At 39.7% G+C, this 23,477-nt stretch overlaps 1 protein-coding gene across 9 annotated transcripts in view; it reads right to left on the bottom strand.

The window, feature by feature from the left end:
- Positions 1-23,477, bottom strand: part of neo1a (neogenin 1a) — a 210,099-nt gene that overhangs the window by 124,956 nt on the left and 61,666 nt on the right. For all 9 annotated transcript variants that reach the window (XM_061761212.1, XM_061761154.1, XM_061761182.1 and 6 more), the window contains exon 2: positions 6,932-7,255. In XM_061761212.1, coding sequence (XP_061617196.1) covers positions 6,932-7,255 — 324 coding nt within the window. The remainder of the gene's footprint in view (positions 1-6,931; positions 7,256-23,477) is intronic.

Here is a 23,477-nt window from a genome sequence, read left to right as displayed (position 1 = left end):
CACCAAGCTGACGAATAACACTTGGCAAAGTGTGCATAACATCGCCAAACACGCCCACTCCCACATCAACAACCTATTTGAATTATCAATAGTTATTAAAACATCACTATCAAAATTTAAGAAGTTAACACCGGTAACTGTTATCCAATGGTAATTTGTGCTTACACTGCCGCTCTGCTTAATTTTGACTTTGAGCTTCATGCGCCACTTTAAAGGAACTTTGAAGGCACCCTGGAACCTTGGCTTCCATTCGCTGAGAAACTCAGTGTGGGTCTGATTATTATGTTACTGTTTCATAACTGTTGCGTGGAAGTGTACGCTCACAGACACATTTTCAGAAATAGGCAAATAACTCAAGATTTACTTAGACCCAACTATTTGTATACAAACAAAAAGTCAATTTTGTATGTCCCCTTTATAGTTACCTTCTCACAGAAGCTAGTAATGTCAAAGTAATCAAAAATATCCTTTTACAAATAATATCAATTTAAAGTTTGCAAGTCTCAACATAAACTAAATCACATGGAAAATTGTGTTGTATTCTTTCTGGTGGTTCAGAGGAGAACGAATGACATGTTTAAGCTGTTGTTTTATGACGATTGGCTTGCCATTTCGTCTCTTTATGAGTAAGCACTGTGCAAAGGAAGGGAGTCTGTGTCTGTAGGCCATTGGGTGTGTTTGAGCTGTTCAGAGGAACGAGAGAATAATAAAGAAACAGAGGCTTGGAGAGGTAGTAAAAAGAAAAGATGGAGGATGTTGAGTCATTGAGGAAAAGTAAAAAATAGCAGAAAGGCAGTGCAAGTACAACCCCAATTCCAATGTAGTTGGGACGTTGCGTTAAACATAATTAAAAACAGAATACAATGATTTGCAAATAAATTTCAACCTATATTTGATTGAATACTCTACAAAGACAATATATTTAATGTTCAAACTGATTAACTTTATTGTTTTTAGCAAATAATCATTAAGTTAGAATTTTATGGCTGCAACACGTTCCAAAAAAGCTGGGACAGGGTCATGTTTACCACTGTGTTACATCACCTTTTAGCAACATTCAATAAACGTTTGGGAACTGAGGACACTAATTGTTGAAGCTTTGTAGGTTGAATTCTTTCTCATTCTTGCTTGATGTACAGCTTCAGCTGTTCAACAGTCCGCGATCTCCGTTGTCGCTTCATAATGCGCCACACATTTACAATGGGAGAGAGGTCTGGACTGCACACAGGCCAGTCTAGTACCCGAACTCATTTACTATGAAGCCACGGTGTTAAACACGTGCAGAATGTGGTTTGGCATTGTCTTGCTGAAAATAAGCAGGGGCGTCCATGAAAAAGATGTTGCTTGGATGGCAGCACATGTTTCTCCAAAACCTGTATGTACCTTTCAGCATTAATGGAGCCTTCACAGATGTGTAAGTTACCCATGCCATTGGCACTAACACAGCCCCATACCATCACAGATGCTGGCTTTTGAACTTTGCGTCCACAACAGTCCGGATGGTTCTTTTCCTCTTTGGCCCAGAGGCCACAACGTCCACAATTTCCAAAAACAATTTTGAAATGTGGACTCGTCGGACCACAGAAGACTTTTGCAGTTTGCATCAGTCCATCTTAGATGAGCTCGGGCCCAGAGAAGCCGGCGGCGTTTCTGGGTGTTGTTGATAAATGGCTTTTGCTTTGCATAGTATAGTTTCAAGATGCACTTAAGGATGTAGCGCCGAACTGTATTTATTGACATTGGTTTTCTGAAGTGTTCCTGAGCCCATGTGGTGATATCCTTTACACATTGATGTCGGTTTTTGATGTAGTGCCGGCTGAGGGATCGAAGGTTACGGGCATTCAATGTTGGTTTTCGGCCTTGTCGCTTACATGCAGTGATTTCTCCAGATTCTCTGAACCTTTTGATATTATGGACCATAGATGATGAAATCCCTAAATTCCTTGCAATTGGACGTTGAGGAACATTATCCTTAAACTATTCGACTATTTTCTCATGCACTTGTTCACAAAGAGGTGAACCTCGACCCACCTTTGCCTGTGAATGACTGAGCAATTCAGGGAAGCTGCTTTTATACCCAATCACGGCACCCACCTGTTCCCAATTAGCCTGTTCATCTGTGGGATGTTCCAAACAGGTGTTTGATGAGCATTCCTCAACTTTCTCAGTCTTTTTTGCCATCTGTCCCAGCTTTTTTGGAACGTGTTGCAGCCATAAAATTCTAAGTTAATGATTATTTGCTAAAAACAAGATAGTTTATCAGTTTGAACATTAAATATCTTGTCTTTGTAGTGTATTCAACTAAATGTAGGTTGAACATGATTTGCAAATCATTGTATTCTGTTTTTATTTGTTTAACACAATGACCCAACTTCATAGGAATTGTGGCTGCAGTTGGATGAGAGAATACTGCAGAGGGAGAAATATGGATAGTACAGACTCTCTACTCCCAATAACAGTCTCTTTCTGGTTCACATCAGCCTCTGCATATGTCACTGGTGCATGCAAAGGATAAAGAGGTTATAATCAATGAGGGGATTTTTTGTCCGAGAGGCTAACCTAATTACTACCAAACACCAACAAGACTGGTCTTTAATGTAAAATAAACAATGAAGACAGTTAGGTTTATTCTAGCTGGAAGACTCTGGACAAACCTTATCAAGACAACAAATTTAGTTATATTCAATGTCAAGGATGCTATATTTCGCTGTAATATGTTGCTCAAGTGTCTTTTTGTTTTGTTTTTTAAGGCTACATGAAGTAACATCTGTAGTTGTGATTAGAAGACAGAAATAGATTGACACAAGGAGAGGAATCAGATTTATCTGAAACTAGCAGTAACTAATTTTACTAGAAAATGGTTTCAGGTTTGAAAAGTGGTACAAAAAAGTTCATATACCCTGGAGGGACAGCATTTTGTGACAGCTTGCCTGCAAAGACAAATACAGGAATTGAAAAGGAAGAGAATATGTAGTTTCATGTACTCATGTCATGTACTGTCTCTACACTGTGTTTGATGGGGTTGAGGTCAGGGCTGGGGTTTGTGAACATGCTGGAACATGTAAGGACCTTTCCCCCAAACTGTTCACACAAAGTTTAAAGCATAAAATGTAAATTAAAAAAAATAAAAAGTAGCATCATTATAAGCAGTGATACATTAAAATTTTATGATGATTTTACATACCAATACATTAAGTAAAATACAGTGTTTAGGTTTTTTCCATTAGTTCCACTTTGATGTTTAGATAAAAACTGACCCCATAACATCTTTGTTATCTGACCTTTAATGTACCTGTATTAAATGTAGTAAGGTCACAGCAACACACCCACATGGAGGGGAAAAAAAAGGCTACCATTCAGACTATTATGTTTTGTTCTATCTGAATGCATTTACCCATGTTTTGGTAACATACATTTACTATTTCTAAAACAAAGCAGACGTTTTATTCGTCTTGTCCTTGTGTAACTGTCTCCCTAATGTGTCTTCATTAACAATAATTGGTAACCACGTAATGATGACGTACTCATCACATCAGCTTACCAATTTTGAAGAAATGGTGTCCTTGTGGGCACAACAATAAGCCCAAGACATTTTTAAAAGTATTATTAGAGTCTGGTGACATCCATAATACCTTCAAAGGGCATCTCGCTCTATCAAATCATGTTTAACATGAGAAGACATTTTATGTTTCCTGTGAGTTGCTTCATGTGGGCGTCATGGAACGATCTGTAGCTTATTATCTCTGTACACTTAAGTAGTGACAACGGAGGAAGAATATCGTGAGACAACCCAGACCAGAGAGGACAGTTTAAATATTTGGAGGTGCATGTTAGGGGGTCAGGATTTAAATCTAACAAAGGCACACCAGAGAGACAGGACAGAATTATCTCAGTTTTCTCAATTGGGGGTTTCCCTTTTTAATAGCAGTACTGTGAGGTGTCACTCAATTTGAGCAATTGTGGACAACTGAGTTCAAAGCCTGACAGTAGGAGGAGGGCGTGTGTGCGGGAGAACAGCAGACAGTTACGATGGGATTTCTCATTAGTTGTGTAGCGCTTTGTGTCCTGGCTATCACCGCTGCACACCGCTCGCTCCCTTTCTGCCCTATAATTCCTTTCCCCCTCCTTTTGCTCACTAAGACTCAAACTGAATACACCCCCCCCCCCCCCCCCCCCCCCCACGAGAGTCTGTGTGCAGCTCCATGATATGACAAAGCACAAAAAAAACAAGGGACATTTCATCACAATATTCTCCAAAGTTACATTGGTATTACAATAAAGATCTGCATCCAGATACCAGCAAGAAATTGCAAATTTTGTTACAACTTTTAATAATAGCTGCTATTAGGCATGATAAAAACAGGCACATTAAAAATAAGAACATTTTGTAATTGCAATTCCCTCAGAATATACATTTTAATACAGAAAGATACTGAAAGACTAAAATCCCAAAGAGAGCAATTATGGACTATAAAATGATCACAGCATATAATTGCAATACACAGATAACATGCAAACATGCCACCCTGAAGATGTCAGCTCTGGATGACATCTGAACGATCTGACTGGCTGTTTAAGAGCTTTGAGATGATGTCGTGACCTCACTGGTAACATTATCACCATGTTTGATTCTTAGCACTCATGCTAAATAACCAGTTAGTGACTTTTAATGTATGGATGTATGTATCCAGAATTACTGTTGCTTTGACATCACACTGTGAAATCAATCCGTCCATCCATTTTCTGTACCACTTGTCATTAAAGTTTCATTTCCCAACTGACCCTGGGCAAGAGGCACGGTACACTTTGGACTGGTCGCTAGTTAATTGCAAGGCACTTATAGACAACCATTCACACTCATATTTAAAGAGGCCTTGGGACAATTCAGAGTCCAACTTACTGTACAAGGAGAAAACCCAAGTAAGCACAGGGAGAACATGCAAACTCCACACAGGAAGGTTCCCGGAGCCAAGATTTGAACCCCGTACCTCAGAACTGTGAAGCAGACATGCTAACCACTTGTCACCGTGTCCTACTTTAAAATCTACACGGGCAAAAATAATACATTAACTAAATTATTAAATGCGGGATTATACATAACAATGCTGTATCAGTTTTTGCACAGATACAATAGCATGAATAGTCCACATCACAAGTTGATTAAGTATGATGATAACATTCAATGCTGAGGCTAACAATTCATAGAAGATCATGCATGTCTGTTTTTTCTACCTACAAAATAAATTCACACAATTGTGTCGAAAAAAGATATTGACCAGAAACATTCAATATATATTTCTCTTAAATCAGTTGAATTAAATGAGCTTTGATTAGGCAGAAAGGCTAACATTGAAGTGCAATTGGTAGATGTAATTATGTATTTGTTTGTCATAGCACCTAAGTATTTCTTTAGTCGGTGTAAATGTGTGAGCATTGACAGCAGGAGCCTATGGAAGTGTGGCAGAGATGGCGATGATGTGAGGAAGTGAGCAACATTGTCTTCTGGCAATCAATCCCAGATATTACCTTGATATTTGTCAGATACGCTCTGTGCCATCCATGCGAGCCATCCGTGACTTGTTTGGTCATTACATCAGAGAGGTCACGTCCACCCCACCCTTTGCCTGCACCATCAGTCCTTGGTCTGATGGCGGCCTAATGGCCTGCACTCATGACACTGTAATTAACCTTTTTTACAGGCCACCTGCCATGCAGCTGCAGGTCCCTCAGCAGCCATGTATGTGTCAATGTGTAAGGTAAAACCATACATGTATGTGTGTGAATGTGTACAAGTGTGCACATGGATGAATCAATCTGAAACGTTGATGAATTTGAATGAATGTGTAGAGTAGGTGTGCGTATAATGGATGACAGATGCTCCGCTCTTCGAGTAGAAGGGGATTGTATCTAATGTCCAATCTAGTTGACCCACTTGCTATGAGGCTGTTTGACAGCAGCGCTCATCTCAAGTCTCCATTTGCATTATACTTCACATTGACTCGAAATACCTAATAATCCCATGTCACTCACTGTTCTTACACTGAGAAAGGTGACATTGGGTAGGAGAAATAGAAAAGACAAATCAGAATCTTTTTCGTGCACGTAGTATCCATAAAGACAATGGATTCAGGCTTCTGCTGGGTGGCCAGGTGACCCATCTCAAGGACAAGAAATCAAAAGAAAAAAACTAGAGAACCTTTTCCCATTGACAAAGGAGCACACATTAGAAGCAGAGTTGCAGATAATACTTACTGAATGAATGGATGAATGGATAGAATGAATGAATGAATTGTTAATTACCTATATTCAAAAGGAATAACACAAGCAGAAACTACCTTTTTGTCAAGAGTAGGAATTCAATTTCTAGACGTCATTAAGTGGTTCAGATGCGTTTATGTCCTAAAATTCTGTTATGGTGTTCCACTATGGTTCTCTTTTTTAAACAAGAAACTTAATGTTTGAGATAATCGCTGGAATATAACTGTCAAAAAGCACTAGCACTTTCTGCCATCTAACATTTAAAACAATAAATTAAATAAATAAAAAATAAATAAACGAATCAGGTTTTTTTTTCGTGATTCAAATTTTCCTTCTAAGTCAGGTGGTACATCAAGTGCAGCAAACAAGAAGTACGTGGTTTGCCAGGAGGAAAGGGGGGAAAGAAACCCTCAAAATAATTAAAATGTTTAGCTCCATAATTACTATTTGCAAATAAGAACCTGCTTACAAGCAGCAAGCACAACTTGCTTAAGTTAAAATCAATATAAAAGGTGCCGGTTATCCAGCGAGACAGAAATCTCAATTTTACAGACTCAAAATAGGGCTTCAAGCATTATGCAGGTCTTAGTGCAACAATGTTATGAAATGGAGAGGAACTTAAAGAAAGAAAAAGAAAAGCATAGTGCGGTATTCATATTAGTTGCCACCTTACCTGCAACAAAGAGGTGCGCTGTACGACTAGAAATGGATCCTAGGTTTTCAATGGTAGCCACACACTGGTAAGTACCCTCATCAGGTTTGTTGTGCTTTGAGTGAACCACATGGGTGAAGAGTAGGGAGCCGTCAGGAAGTATGCGCCGTCTCTCATCCGAAACCAGACTCATGAAGGTGCCATCTTTCTTCCACTCTATGCGTGCTGGTGCGGCTGCATCGGTGTGGACCGAACAGTTGAGTAGCGCAGAGTTCCCCCGAATGGCCACTGTGTCCTGAGGCTCCACCGTGAACCAGAATGGGCTGAAAGGCTGTGCTGCTGATGCTGGAAGGAAGGAAGGAAAAAGAGACTATTGTGAGTGGGATTCTCTACACAATGTCACACTTTCTCATCATATGACGCAATATCTGGTGCAAATACAACATCTTCATATCATTTTAAAAGAAGAAAGTGTCTAAATGTTTTCAGCATTGTTGAAAATCAGGATTTATATTATATATTATAAATAAGCGGTGCAAGTCATACGAAAATGACTGCTTGCTAAAATAAAAAAAGAAACTTTGGGACACCACGACTGGTCAAAAACACTGAAAATTATGTTCCCAAAGAAAAACATGCCGAGACTTCTCATTAAAAAACCGCAAGCTCCAATGAAATTGAATGGAAGGACCTGACAAATATAACCTAGACTTGCCTCCCTGGCAAGTTAATATCACGCCTATAGGCACAGAGTGCAGTGAAGGAGCACAGACTTCGGAACGCAATTGCAATTTCCTTTCCTCGAGTATAAACGTTAACATCATACTGAAATGGATAGTCCAAAGTCAGACTAAGTGCAATTCTTCTGCATTTGTACTCATCCATTATTCAGGACCCAGCACCTAAGAGTCACACACTGATATTGGTTAGACAAATAAGAGCAATTGCCATTTCTGCAGGGATGCACTAGAGCCAGAAAAGAATTAAGGCAGTATGGAGGTATTTTAATAATGCAGTGAATGGAGTGAATTAAGAGGTGGAATGTTAAACACAATTTAAACTATGCCTGCTTTCTTTCAAAGAAATGGAATGTCTCCAAGATCAGGTGAGGAACACAGAGGGGGGAAAGAAGAAGTAGAGAGCGACGTAGCAATGTCAGTGGTTGAGCTATTGAACTTCTTGGGGGTAATTCCTCCACCTTGTGGCATCAACTCCCTTGTGAGACCCCAAGAGAGAAACTTGTAATATGGGCTCCATTACAGAGCAATATCAGTGCTTGTCATCAATGCACTTATTTAGCTTGAAAGCACAAACAACTTCAGAAAGGTGCTTGAGAAAATGACTGAGGTGAATTACAATTTTCCACTTGCACATTAGGAAACACATGTCAGACAATTCAGTGTTCACACTAAGCTGCGCAATCATTTCAATGCTCATTCAGCAACCGATGGGACAGAAGCGCACCCCTTCTTTCTAAAAGGCCGATATCTTAGATTCCCAACCAGGATGCTGTGGTACATTAGTGTGCTGTGAGAGATCATCAGGGGTGCCGCGGGCAATTATCCAACTTCACCTAATTTGTCACAGAATTCCGATCTATTAATTACGAAGATATCTTTGTTCATCTATCCATGCCGGCGGCATACTATATAGTGACAGGCAGAACAATTATGCTCTCCCACTAGACAGCAGAAGGCACAATAAAGCCTTGTATCCACCTGTTGCCAGTCATACAAAAAAACAAACCATGGCTTCCTGAGAACATACAGTATGAACTTTGTTCAATTAAACAGGGCCAGATTTCACACGAAGTAAGTAAATGTGTGAGTAAATTGAGACAAAATCATCATTATTTTAGTCTTCATACTTTTTGTGCGTTGAGATTTGTGTAATGTAAAATGGGGGTCTTGGCTCAATAAATGAATGGAAACACTGACTTAGGTGCTCCCGGCCATAACCCCCGAGTTTAAGGTGATTAGTTTAACTAACAAAAACGGCCACATCTACTGTAAATTCTCGTGTATAATGCGCATTTCTTTCCCCAAAAAATTGTCAAAAGTCAATAGTGCGCATTATCCAAAGGTATCGGGGAAAATGGGGGGGGGGGGGGAATAAAACGTTCACATTTTATAAATTTATGCCGCCATCTAGTGGATACAGTGACCTTTCATAGAAACTCTGCATAGAGAATTATGTATAATGTGTTGTCTCAAAGCTATTGATAGGGTCATCATAAGAAATAGTTATGCTTTTAGCAAGATGAGTAAGAAAAAATAAAGAGATTTAAAAGGCACAAAAAAATGTAAACAAAAACATTTATTGAAATTCCAGAAAATCCCCCAAACTTATCACAATTAAACCCCTCCCTTTTGTAAGCAACTTCATATACAGTTACAACAATTTCAATGTTTCTAGACAAGTCATTACGCGTAAATGTATTGGTTCTGTAAGACTGCATGAGTTTATGTACAGGAAAGGAATGTTGAAACAATATTATATGAAGTGAAAGTCCAATCTGTACAGCAGTTCAGCAGTGTGTACTTCCCTCTGAAAATTGGGAAGCACCACGACAGGCAACCAGTGAGAACGGGGGAGCAGAGAGCATGAGTCTAGAAAATAAGGTTGTCTACTTGATAAGTATGAGCTGTTACCTCTGTCCCAAATCCACTTTACTCTGTGTCATTAAAGGTTTTTGGAAGCTCAGCTTAAGGTGATGCCATGATATCCTTTATTGCGCTCTCAAGCTAAGGCTGTATTACTAAACATGAGCCCGCGTTGGGAAATAGCAGAGCATAAGTACATGGGTGCATAACTCATCTGTCTTGTTTTCCATGAAACAGGCAAAAGCCCTTCTTGTAGAAAAATACCCTGAAGACGATGGTGCTAAAGAAGAGGGTCTGCTGACACAAAGACCATGTTTTGTTCCAGCAGTGGCTCAGCAGGAATCCTCCTCCCTTACTGAGAGCAACCATATTGACTACCCTTCTTATTGAGCCACTCTTTAGACAGAGGAGACCACATTCAAAACCAGTTGTTTTTTCTTCAACAGATCCCCCCTGTGTGACTTCAGGTGGAAAACAACAGCAAGCTGGACATCTTAGAAAGCACACTACTTCCACTCAGAATACCAGTGGATAATTGGAATTTAAAAAGAGTAACGGGCAACACTGTACATGTATTTTCTTGTAGTTATGAAGCAGATTGTGGCCTTGAAGACATTCAAAAGTGGCTTCTTTGAATGTTGCCATAGTCCTCGCATTAGGGCTGCAACGAATACGAGAATGTTTCGAATACAAAAAATGCTCGAGGAATTTTCTCTGCCTCGGGATCCCCTTATTTAACTCATTCACTGGCAGCCCTCCCAGTTTGACAGCGTTTGATACTGTATCCGCATTTATGTGTGTACGCCTTCAAAGAGGCTCTAAGAAGATAGTGTCTCGTTTCTAAATACATTAAATATGGTCAAAGATACTTAGACTTAACAATATAGTGCTGAATTGTTGCGATATTCCTTAAGCATCTTTTTCATCATTTGAATTTTCCTGATTTTGTTGGCAGGGCAAAAGCACAGCCATGTGACAACACGGGGCTGGGCGTATAGTTTCCAGCGAGCATTCCCTCCCCCACTATATAAGTACAAAGCGACGTCATTTTGTTTGGCTATGCTTCTCAGTTGTGAGTTAGCTGTGCTTAGCTACCATAACAAGGCCCATTTACCACTCCACCGTGCTGTTCGCGAGCTAACGATGGCTACACCCCGCAAATCTCATCTTTGCTGCGTGGGTCAATTTACAGAACAGCTTGGTCATGTTTTTTAAGCTCCCAAAAAAATTAAATAAATAAGCGATGGATTGACTAAAGACACGCAGATGGTGAGCTGAACAGCAACACTACCACCCGACTGCAGTGCGCATTTTACGACGGATAGTTTTTTAACTTTCACCAGAGACAACATGGCTTCGTGGGTAACTTGATACTTGTAAATGGGGCAGTGCCAACTGTCTAACTACCTGGGCTCCTACCATTCCGCTGTCGTCAGGTGCAGTGTTCGGCTGTGACATTATGTCACCAACAACGAGGGTAAGTTGACGTGTGCTTCTTTTTATGATTACAATAACCATTCAATTTTGAAGTTGAGCCTCCTAATGTGATTTTACACCGTATAAGCTATCACCCCTCAGTATGTTTGATTCCTTTTGGCGCATCGATTCGACACGCCCACAGCGTCTGAGAGCTGACCCTTATTATTCAAGTTTTGAAACCTGATTTAATATATTTAGCGATTTTTTAAAAATTCATTCAAGACCCAATTGTGAGAGCACACGTATTTGTTATGTCGACAGGCGGGCACGAAGTGGAAAAGTAGGGGGAGCTCTTCCCTCGTGACATAGATAAGCTGTAGAAATTCGAATGACCTGATTTCAGGCCTCTGGGCAGAAAAATGTCTGGAACTCAGGAATGCATGGACAATCTTAATTCATTTTTACTGAGGCACCATAGAGCCAATATTACATCCCAAATACTAGAAAAGGTAGGTTTGGTAAAATACGGGACCTTTAAGATGGTGGGTGGGGGTGAATAGTGTTATGTAAGCGTAAGGATAAGTTGTGTTCTTGTGTTGCCGCGAGTTCAATAAAGTGATTGAAAGTGCATTGGTGACTCTCTTCCCCCTTGAAAGATGACTTTCTTTGTGTGTGTGACTTATAGACTGAGATCCAGGAGGGATTATGCAGTGGGGAAACCTCTCACCTGCTCTAGATGTGATAATCAACCAGCACTGATTGAGGCTTGAATATTTGCCCTCTTATCAGCCTCCCCATGGGCCCACAGTGAAGGATCGCCCCACTGAGACAGCAATGCAGACAAGCACAGATCCAGACCACACTTTCCTTTGCCGATTTGAGAAAAATAGTGTTCCATTATGATGCACTTTAAACTGACTGAACTTTAGTCAGCCACTGAAAACCAAATAGTTCATGCCGACTTCACACTGGATGACACATTGCCTTTAGCATCAAAGCAGTGCAGCAGCATTTTAATGAACCAGAATTTGTTTCTCAATAATTTGGGAAATTAAGGAGGAATAAAAAAATCCATTGAAAATCTGCTATGTTTTCCCTACAGCTTTGTGATAAGTCTTTATTGAGTTCATCCATCTGGGTACAAGTTATCTGCAGTGGGGGGAAAGAGGGACATGTCCAGGAGGTAGTCAACATCCTGTGCAGATTGAGCTGAGTTCCTCCTCTCTCTGTGAACACCACCAAATGAGATACTCATCTGAGACAGTAACTCACATTCACTTTGACCCCAACAGCAACACTACCCTCAGCCCACCACCACCATGATACTAAAGAAAATTGTGTGGTCTTTAAAGAGATGGATCTATGGATTTTTTTTTTTAAAATAAAACCAAATACAGTGTTCTCTAACTCCTGGTTGTTGCAACCATGTTCACTCATAAAAACACAAAAGAAAATCAATAAAATTCATAATTCCCCTTAAATTTAACCACAGCAATATATTGGATTCCAAAGTCAGGATTTGGTCCGGTTTGGCCTTGTCATGAAAAGGAATAGCTTTGAGTGTGATGTACTGTACATTTGAGGTCACGTGCAGCTATAATCGAAATCGCTGGCTCTTCCTAGCAGCCGATAAGCTCGTCACCAATGGCCCATATGCACGGCAACGCATTAAGTATTTCCGGTGGAAAGGTCAGATGGCATATCAGTTTCTGTTGTCAATGTGTTATGAGCTACTGGGATTTCATCTGAGTGGAAAATAACCTCTGTCGTTAAATGCGCGACAACCAGGGATTGTGTAATAGGTATAATCAGTTGTTCAGTGCTAGTACTTTGAGGTTGAAATGGCATCAGAAGTTTTTACCTTTCAAAGATGAGGAAATAACACCTCCAGCCAACACTGATGTGCCGGTATGCTCAGCGTCAACTCAGATTTGAGTTTTAACGCGTTTCCCATGTTGTCGCTATGCGGCTAACACGTTGACCGGAAGTTGTCATGCAACCTTAACCTAAATGCGGAAATGCTGCAAGCATAGAGTTCATTACCATTGACAAACACCACAATTCAAATAATTTAAATCGCTCATCTTGTTAAGACACACATCATCAGATACAGGACATTTACAGTGGTTTGAAAAAGTGTTTTCCTGAGTTTTTTTTTTTGTTTTGTTTTTTGCATGTGTTGTAGTTGTCTTTGACTAGTATGCATTAATTGGAGACTCTAAATTGCCCGTAGGTGTGAATGTGAGTGCAAATGGTTGTTTGTTTGTATGTGCCCTCCGATTGGCTGGCAACCAGTTCAGGGTGTACCCCCCCTCCTGCCCGATGACAGCTGGGATACGCTCCAGCACGCCCCCGACCCTAGTGAGGACAAGCGGCTCATAAAATGGATGGATGGATGGATAGTATTTACATTTGTTTGATGATGGGAAAAATTTAAGTGTGACAAAAAATAAGAAATCAGGTGGCAAACACTTTTTCACACCAATGTACACAGTGGCCAAATACTGTCATTACTAATTACTACTACTACTACTTCCTACTTAATGAATTATTTACCCAAGAAAGTATTTTCAACCCTAATTCAGGCTCTTATTGTACCTTCAAAGAAAATGTTTTTTTTGTTCAAGAATCCTATAATCTGCCTTTAGTCTGGAATGTACAACCCCAATTCCAATGAAGTTGAGACGTTGTGTTAAACATAAATAAAAACAGAATACAATGATTTGAAAATCATGTTGAACCTATATTTAACTGAATACAGTACAAAGACAAGATATTTAATGTTCAAACTGATCAACTTTAGTGTTTTAGCAAATAATCTTTAACTTGGAATTTTACGGCTGCAACGCGTTCCATAAAAGCTGGGACAGGGGGCAAAAAAGACTGAGAAAGTTGCGGAATGCTCATCAAACACCCGTTTGGAACATCCCACAGGTGAACAGGCTAATTGGGAAGAGGTGGGTGCCATGATTGGGTATAAAAGGAGCTTCCCTGAATTGCTCAGTCATTTACAAGCAAAGATGGGTCGAGGTTCACCTCTTTGCGAACAAGTGCGTGAGAAAATAGTCGAACAGTTTAAGGACAATGTTTCTCAAAGTACAATTGCAAGGAATTTAGGGATTTTATCATCTACGGTCCATTATATCATCAAAAGTGGTGGCGGTATTTAAACAAAGCATTAGATGCAGCATTAACTGTCCTGGTCTTTAGCCAACCACAAAACGAACAAGAAGTCCAAAGGTATCAATGCAGATGGTGGTGAAGCTCAAGTGTCTACTGTTCTATATATTCAATTGCTTAAATATGGCTTTGTAAAAGGTTATCAGTGATCCAATGCTGTGTGACAATCCCCTTTGAATTACACCCTAATTCCTCTGGGCCTGCTTTTCCATTCAGCAGATCTGGCTTATTTATAAAGCTTCCCCACATCTGTTCAACCATTTCACCTCTTTGTTTGCACTTTTGTGCCACCACATGGAGCTTTTTTTCTTCTTCACACTTCACCAGTGAGTGTGAGGCCTGTGCCAGTCTCTGCTGGTGTAACCAGACAAACAAAGGATACTGGAGAATGTAGTAAAGACTGTGTCATTTCAGAGAAAATACAAGAAGGGATGCTCCAATACCGGTACTATACTGTGGTATTCTGTCCTCAGTACTTTGTACTAGGTTAAAGCTGACCCATAATGGGAAACGCCATCCCACAGGTGAACAAGCTAATTGGGAACAGGCGGGTGCCATGATTGGGTATAAAAGGAGCTTCCCTGAATTGCTCAGTCATTCACAAGTAAAGAGGGGGCGAGGTTCACCTCTTTGTGAACAAGTGCATGAGAAAATAGTCGAACAGTTTAAGGACAATGTTCCTCAATGTACAATTGCAAGGAATTTAGGGATTTCATCATCTAGGGTCCATATCATCAAAAGGTTCAGAGAATCTGGAGAAATCACTGCATGGAAGCGACAAGGCCGAAAACCAACATTGAATGCCCGTGACCTTTGATCCCTCAGGCGGCACTGCATCAAAAACCGACATCAATGTGTAAAGGATATCACCACATGGGGTCAGGAACACTTCAAAAAATCAATGTCAATAAATACAGTTCGGCGCTACATCCGTAATGACAAATTGCAACTTGAAACTTTACTAGACAAAGCAGAAGCCATTTATCAACAACACCCAGAAACGCCCCCGGCTTCTCGAAGATGGACTGATACAAAGTGGAAAAGTGTTCTGTGGTCCGACGAGTCCACATTTCAAATTGTTTTTGGAAATTGTGGACGTCGTGTCCTCCGGGCCAAAGAGGAAAAGAACCATCCGGACTGTTATGGACGCAAAGTTCAAAAGCCAACATCTGTGATGGTAAGGGGCTGTGTTAGTGCCAATGGCATGGGTAACTTACACATCTGTGAAGGCACCATTAATGCTGAAAGGTACATACAGGTTTTGGAGAAACAGATGCTGCCATCCAAGCAACGTCTTTTTCATGGACGCCCCTGCTTATTTCAGCAAGACAATGCCAAACCACATTCTGGACGTGTTAGAACAGCGTGGGTTCGTAGTAAAAGAGTGCGGGTACTAGAGTGGCCTGCCTGCAGTCCAGACCTGTCTCCCATTAAAAATGTGTGGCGCATTATGAAGCGTAAAATACGACAACGGAGACCCCGGACTGTTGAACAGTTGAAGCTGTACATCAAGCAAGAATGGGAAAGAATTCCACCTACAACACTTCAACAATTAGTGTCCTCAGTTCCCAAACGTTTATTGAATGTTGTTAAAAGAAAAGGTGATGTAACACAGTGGTAAAGATGACCCTGTCCCAGCTTTTTTGGAACATGTTGCAGCCGTAAAATTCTGACTTAATGATTATTTGCCAAAAACAAAGTTGATCAGTTTGAACATTAAATAGCTTGTCTTTGTAGTGTATTTAATTAAATATAGGTCGAACATGATTTGCAAATCATTGTATTCTGTTTTTATTTATGTTTAACACAACGTCCCAACTTCATTGGAATAGGGGTTGTATCTTGCCCTCTCTTGAGGACACAAACACAAGCCACTTTTTATGAAATTTGGGAGATGTAAAGGAATTTTACACTGATAGTCCCCATTGTGTATGGAAGTCCTTTGTAAACAGCAAAGACAGAAAAGCAGAACAAACTGTTGTCCCTTTCTGTACCATCATGGAATGTCATGGACGTAAATAGAAATTCAGATGCTGGGGCAGCATTTTCAGCAAAGTTGATTAGCTCTTTCTAAAAGCAGTGTGGTGGTGAACTCTATCTGCGGTGATAATTGGGACTTCTTCGTTGCTCTTTGGGGATATTTTGCAGAACGTTAACAGCTTCAAAGTGCTTGATGAGGAGGTGCTGATAAAAGAGGAGGAAGTCTCTGCACGCTCGCATCGCAGCCTTTCGGAGAAAATCATTTAACACTGTCCAACAAAAGATCAAAGCCTGCAAGACTATTCTAGGAGGGAGAGACTTAATGACTATTTGACCTGAAATCAGATACCACCCCTAAAAATATGACTGTAAACTTAAAACACCTGCAGACATAGCAGTATCCTATTCAACATCGAAGCACAGGCTTAGTTAAGAAATGCATTTAAAGACAGCCAAGTAATAACAGTGGAGTTAAGTGTGGTCACGGGGGTTAAGCGTTAGCACCAGGGGCCTTGCTAGATTACAAATAAAGAGGCTGTGAGAGGCCCAGCTCCCTCTGAAGTTTCCTTTCCAAAAAAAACAAAAACTTTTATTTAGAACATAAGCCTAGCTTCAACACACACTGACCAACACTGGAAAGTGTCTGTAATATACTGCATACTGTTGTTTTTAATTAGCTATTTGATCTGCTATCATCTATTTCACTTGTAAAGTAATAATGATTAGTGTAGAGGGAAACTATGGCGGTATTTACACAAAGCATTAGATGCAACATTAACTGTCCTGGTCTTTAGCCAACCACGAAACGAACAAGACGTCCAAAGGTATCAATGCAGATGGTGGTGAAGCTCAAGTGTCTACTGTTCTATATATTCAATTGTTTAAATATGGCTTTGTAAAAGGTTATCAGTGAGCCAATGCTGTGTGACAATCCCCTTTGAATTACACCCTCATTCCTCTGGGTCTGCTTTTCCATTCAGCAGATCTGGCTTATTTATAAAGCTTCCCCACATCTGTTCAACCATTTCACCTCTTTGTTTGCACTTTTGTGCCACCACATGGAGCTTTCTTTCTTCTTCACGCTTCACCAGTGAGTGTGAGGCCTGTGCCAGTCTCTGCTGGTGTAACCAGACAAACAAAGGATACTGGAGAATGTAGTAAAGACTGTGTCATTTCAGAGAAAATACAAGAAGGGATGCTCCAATACCGGTACTATACTGTGGTATTCTGTCCTTAGTACTCTGTACTAGGTTAAAGCTGACCCATAATGGGAAACACCATAGACGGACTAATGGTTAGCATTTTTAAAAAGAGAACCCCCCTCAGTCCCAGCCATTTTAGAGGATTTTGACCGATCTTTCAAGGCATACGGAATATTGTGTTCAATGGCTATATAAACATGGCACCCACCAAAAGAAAGATTAAACTTCCATCTTTCAAACAAAACAAAAAAAACTTTTGTTTCTACCTGTTTCCGTTCTTTTGTAATTAGCGGTAGAACATAGGTAAGTTATACGAAAATTCTAAGCTGTATAATGCATTGCTGCCATCTGGTGTCCGTTTTTGTGAGCAATAAAATTGCTCTCAGGCCTAATCCTATGGTGAGGAGTGACGTCATCCCCCTCTGAAGCCTATGGCGCAAAAATACTTAAAAGACGTAAAGCTACATCTTTGGCATTAGGTGATCAAGTTTTAAAAGACGTTAGACCGATTTTTAGCCGATAATTAGCATCATAATTCGCTCCGCAAAAGACATTTACTCCGCGTCGCCATCGTGCACAGAATATTTGAATCCAAAAACTAGTTTATTTTTAGCCTTGTCGCACGTCTTTTGACGTAGTATTGGAAATATCTGACGGCCAATAAAGTTATATAATATTCAATATATATATATATATATATATATATATATATATATATAATATTCTATATATATATATATATATATATATATATATATATAATATTCAATATATATATATTATATTATATATATTATATATATATATAATGTTCAGTAAAAACTAAAAAATAAAATCATGTTGGTGGTGTGGAACAGACAACACGTCCGGATCAGACTACAAGACAAATTTGCTCTTTCACGATTGCACAGTCAGACTACTGCAATAAAATCTTGTATTCCGATACCACCGCGTCCAGTTTTTTACAATCATTGGGCTTTATCTTGTCAACTCAAATGCGACCGGATACACTCGTTACCGTGGCGCCGACTTTGTATTATAAGGACAAAATGGGTAAAAACGTGTGTTGATGGTCACCGGTGCTCAAGACAGAAGAGGACTTTCTTAAGGCTTGCTTGGGGTATGTTCACGTACTTTTAATACGATACGGCTCACAAGCAGGCAATAAAATGTATGTAAACATGCCACCGTTCTGTCAAATCATGCTCTAAAGTTTCGGTGTGGGTGAAGACATTTAATTAAAAATAAAGTAATTTAATTACAGTAAGTTAGCACCCATTATTTCTGTCATGAAATGTTGGTTTGACATGACTGATTGGAATACACGATCTGACTAGAGCAGTGATTTCCAACCTTTATGGAGCCAAGGAACATATTTTACAATTGAAAAATCTCACGAAACACCAACAAACAAAAATGTCACAAAAAGTGGATACATTAATTACTGTCTGTACTTCCTGCCATCTAATAAAAGACCATTTATCATTTGTTCTGTCTGTCACTAAGCCTCACTGGTATAAATAGCTGAACAAAGATACATTATTTATTGTAAATATAATTTTTGGAGCAATTAAGTGCTCAAGTATATACAGTAAATGAACAGGTCATTTAAATAGACATATTCCTCCATCTTGTGATCGCTTATCGTTTTTTTCAACTCGCTGATCGGTCCAAAAAATCCTGATCGTGTAAAGCCTCGTTTTTAGTATTAAATGGGCACAGCAACATGTACAGAAAGACGATATAACAATACTTCCAGGCACACATACATAGGGCGAGTCTTGTTTAAAAAAATATATATATATTTTTTTTTTAAATCATACACCGTGTTTCCGGCACTACGCCGGGGTACTTTGACCCATGCATATACCTCCCAAGCAAGTGGAAGAGGATTATTTATAAGTCAACTTCATTTATGGAGGACTTAAAAAAAAAAAAACTGCTGTAATAAAGTACGGTACATAAAGATATTGCCCATATAATAATAATAATCATCATCATCATCATCATGATAATCATAATAATAGTAAATACATTGTTACTTTGAGTGAGATTCATGCCATGTTCAATCAAAGTTTTTGTTTCGTTAGCATTTTTTAGAAGCGGTATAGAAAATGAATGGATGGATAATAGTATTATTAAGTATCAGTACTGGGTATCAGCAAGTACTGAAATGTGAGTACTTGTACTGCTATTTGGTTTGTAAAAGGTGGTCTCGGAGAATCTCTAACTATGAGGAATAGATCCAAGCTTGGATCAAAATATTCAGTCTTCAAATTCAGTGTATGTACTTGAGAGAGACGACTTACTGGAAGCAAAGAGTGTGCATTCATTTTTCTTCAGAGTCAAATCAAACAACTTTATTGGAATATGGTCTGTGTTGATGAAATTCACTAAACATGGTGACCAGGGAAAAGCTCAAGCTCACCAGTCACTAAACAGAATAACCAGTAAAATGGATGAATGGACGTTGCCCGTTTCAGTAATACAAATTACATTCAGCCACATGCTCCAAGCCAATCCAAAAGATGTACAGGTATCTAAAACTGTATTTACCTTCACAAAGATCATGATGCAAATGAATAGCATATAATAACTAATAATAATAATAATATACAGTAGTTTAATTAGTGCCCTTTTTGACACTGTCAATCAAAATTGTGCATCAGTATCATTCAACAGTAGACTTTGTGATACAGCATTCATTAGATTTAGCAGGTGTAATCAATGTGTCAAGTGAGTGCATAGCCATGTAGTTGTGCTTATTCTGTGAAATTAGCAATACCAATACAAGCTCTTTTTGCCTATATAAATTGCCCAGTTTTTCCACATTTTCGATGCAAATGGTTTAACTAGCAAGTCTAAACAGATTACAAAAACCTCTTGCATTAATGCTTGAAGATTTCCAAATGAAAGAGTTGTCTTGTCACTCTGTAGCAATTATTCCACTATTGTAATCAATTTGGCAGTGCTGTAACCACAACACATTCCTATCTCAGCAATTACTAGACTGCTTCAGGGTCATTGAGTTGGATAAACCCTATTTCCTGAACACTGACGGGTGGCATCTTTACTGGATCGTGTAACGATATCGTGCGCATGTGTGTTTTTGTGTTGCACGTCATCGTAAAGGGAGAGATTGAGCACATCACGGGGAGACCCCTCTCTCCCTTGGACTGTTCTGTCTGCATGTGTCCCTCTCACAATGGAAACACAGGTAGAAGAGCACATGAGCACTTGACACCAACATGTCCTGTGGCAGATTTGATCAGAGTGCAGCTGGCGCGCCATCTTATCAGTCGGCCAAGGTGTGTAAACAGTCTGTTGCTGAGCATAACAGCCTGTAAATGTTTACTGTATTTCAAGAGCGAACACAACCTCTGCAGAGCAATATGGTCCAATAGCCAATTCTCCTGTAAACAGCATCATCCATAAGCATCGGGAGGTTATTTTCACCACTGGCTCAAATGAGGCAGTAAAATGTACTTAATGGTCTCAATACACAGCTCTCCTGTCAATCTTAACTTTGAAGCCTCCATCAAAGGAGCATCAATAAAAGATGAGAGGATTATGTATTTAATATGCTACATACACCTTACTTGGTATAGTGGCCATAAATACTGTAATTCACCTAAGGGATATCAGATAGACCTGAATAACGCTGACGCAACACTTTTCTGTCTGTTGAAGCGCTTTCCCAAATAGATGAGCGAAACATTTTATGGAGAATAGGCTTTGAAATGATGATGAATTGCTTGCATTTTTCTTCATTTGACCCTCCCTCCCCAAAGCAGCAGTGCATTCCCCTTCTTTGTTCCTCCCTTCAACAGTTAAGTATAATGAGGGATGTTCCCCTAAATGTGTGTCTGCAGATCCAAGGCTGAGACGAGCCAAGCTGCCAAGCAAATAAGTGGCTGAGTGGCAGCAGCTGATGAGCAGTAATGATTTGTGTGCAGTTTAGCCTTTCCCCCTGAGGGTTTCATGCACATCCCACCAGCCCACCCTTACAACCACACTAACTTAAGCAAAAGCAAATCAAATGTATTTATATAGCACATTTCATACACAAGGTAACTCATTGTGCTTTACATCAGTTGTCTCCAACCACCGGTCCGCGGACCGGTACCGGGCCGTGAGGCATTTGTTACCGGGCCAATGATGGCAAAATACCAAAATGACCAATTTATATAATTTCTGTTGTATTGGAATTCACGTGTCAATGTGTTTTATTTTGAAAATTGACCGTATCTTCTCCGCCACAACAGCTGCACGTCTCAATTGACTCGTCGAGACTGCACAGAACGCTTCCGTTTCCAGTCCCAACCGGCTCGAACGTTTCTGTTTCCGGTCCGAGCGGGCTGGCTAATGGCAGCAGAGCTCAAAGAACAAAATCATTTCATAAACTAATTCAGCTCATTACGTTAACGGAAAAGATTTGTTCTTTTGAACGAAATGTTCGCGAACGAAACAACACTATATCAGGAGTCCTCCTTAAAATACGGATTTTTCGCAACAGTTAACTCTCACGCACCAAGTCCGCTCTGATACAGATACAGTCGTAGGTTTCTGCTCGACACAGGCAGAACTATTTTTACCCAGTTAAAAGTCTACTCTCATTGAGGAGCTACGGAACTTCAGTCAGTTTATAACCCATTAGCATTTCTTGCATGTATTCAGGACCTAAACCATTTAGTGATTTATAGACCAGTAGCAGAACTTTAAAATCTATTCTAAAGATGACTGGAAGCCAGTGTAAAGACTTTAGAATTAGAGTAATATGCTCTGACATCTTTGTTCTGGCCAGAATCCGAGCTGCAGCATTCTGAATGAGCTCCAGCTGTTTAATGCTCTTTTTGGTGAGTCCAGTAAGAAGACCAATACGATACTCAAGTCAACTTGAGATAAAAGCATGGATGAGCTTCTCCTGGTCTGCTTGACACATGAAAACCTTCACTCTGGATATGTTCTTCAGATGGTATAAGGCAGTTTTAGTAATTGATTTGATATGACTGTTGAAAGTCAGGTCGGAATCTATCAGAACACCAAGGTTTCGGACTTGGTCTTTGGTTGTTAAATAAATTGACTACAGGTATTTACTAACAGCAATCCTCTTTTCTTTATTGCCAAAAACAATTCTCTAAGTTTTGTTGAGGTTTAATTGGAGAAAAATTGGGCTCATTCAGTTATTAATCTCTTTTAGACAGTGACACAACACCTCAATTGAACTGTTGTCATCTGGAGACACTGCTAGATATAACTGTGTGTCATCTGCATAGCTACGATAGTCAAAATTAAAGTTCTGAAGAATTTGACCCAAGGGTAGCATATACAGGCTGAACAGGAGGGGTCCAATAACTGACCCTTGAGGGACCCTATAGGTCATTGCCATTCGATGAGATTGAACACTTCCAATGGTTACAAAATAACTCCTTTCCTCCAGGTAGGACCTGAACCATTTAAGGACTGTTCCATTTAGTCCTACCCACGTTTCCAACCTGTTCAGCAGTGTATTATGATCTACCGTATCAAAAGCCGCACTGAGGTCCAACAAAACCAGGATTGACACCTTTCCAGAGTCAGTATGCAACCTTATATTATTTAGCACTCTAATAAGAGCAGATTCTGTACTGCGATGAGTTCGGAAACCTGATTGAAATTTGTCAAAAAGTCCATTAAAGTTCAAGAAATTGCTGAGTTGATTAAAAATAACTTTCTCAACAATCTTGGCTATGAAAGTGATATTTGTGATGGGTCAATAGCTTGTTAACATGGAAGCGTCCAGCGTTCTATTTTTTTAGACGAGGCTTAATGGCAGCTATTTTAAGAGCTTTAGGAAACTCGCCTGACTGAAGTGAGCAATTGATGATTTGCTGCAAATCAGCGAGCACAGACTTCGCAATAGCTTTGCAAAAGTCAGATGGTATTGAGTAAAGACAGCTCGTTGATGGTTTCAGCTGCTGAACCGTCTTCTCTACAGTTTTTTGGAGTTTTAGAGTTTTTCGTGGGTGGCTTCAGATGTAATGCCAAAGTTTAAACAATGATTCTATATGTGAGAGTACAAAGTTGGTTTTAGATGAATATGATTTTAAACCCATTTGATCACATTTGTAGACAAGATTCAGGCTGATGGGTGTGGTCTTCTCCAAGTCGGCAATCCCTCTTCCTCTGGGGTATTTAACGCTT

This window comes from Phyllopteryx taeniolatus, chromosome 2 (genome assembly GCF_024500385.1).
Source record: "Phyllopteryx taeniolatus isolate TA_2022b chromosome 2, UOR_Ptae_1.2, whole genome shotgun sequence".
Taxonomy (NCBI): domain Eukaryota; kingdom Metazoa; phylum Chordata; class Actinopteri; order Syngnathiformes; family Syngnathidae; genus Phyllopteryx; species Phyllopteryx taeniolatus.
Note: the sequence above shows the minus strand (reverse complement) of the source record. Positions and strands in the feature narration are given on the sequence as shown.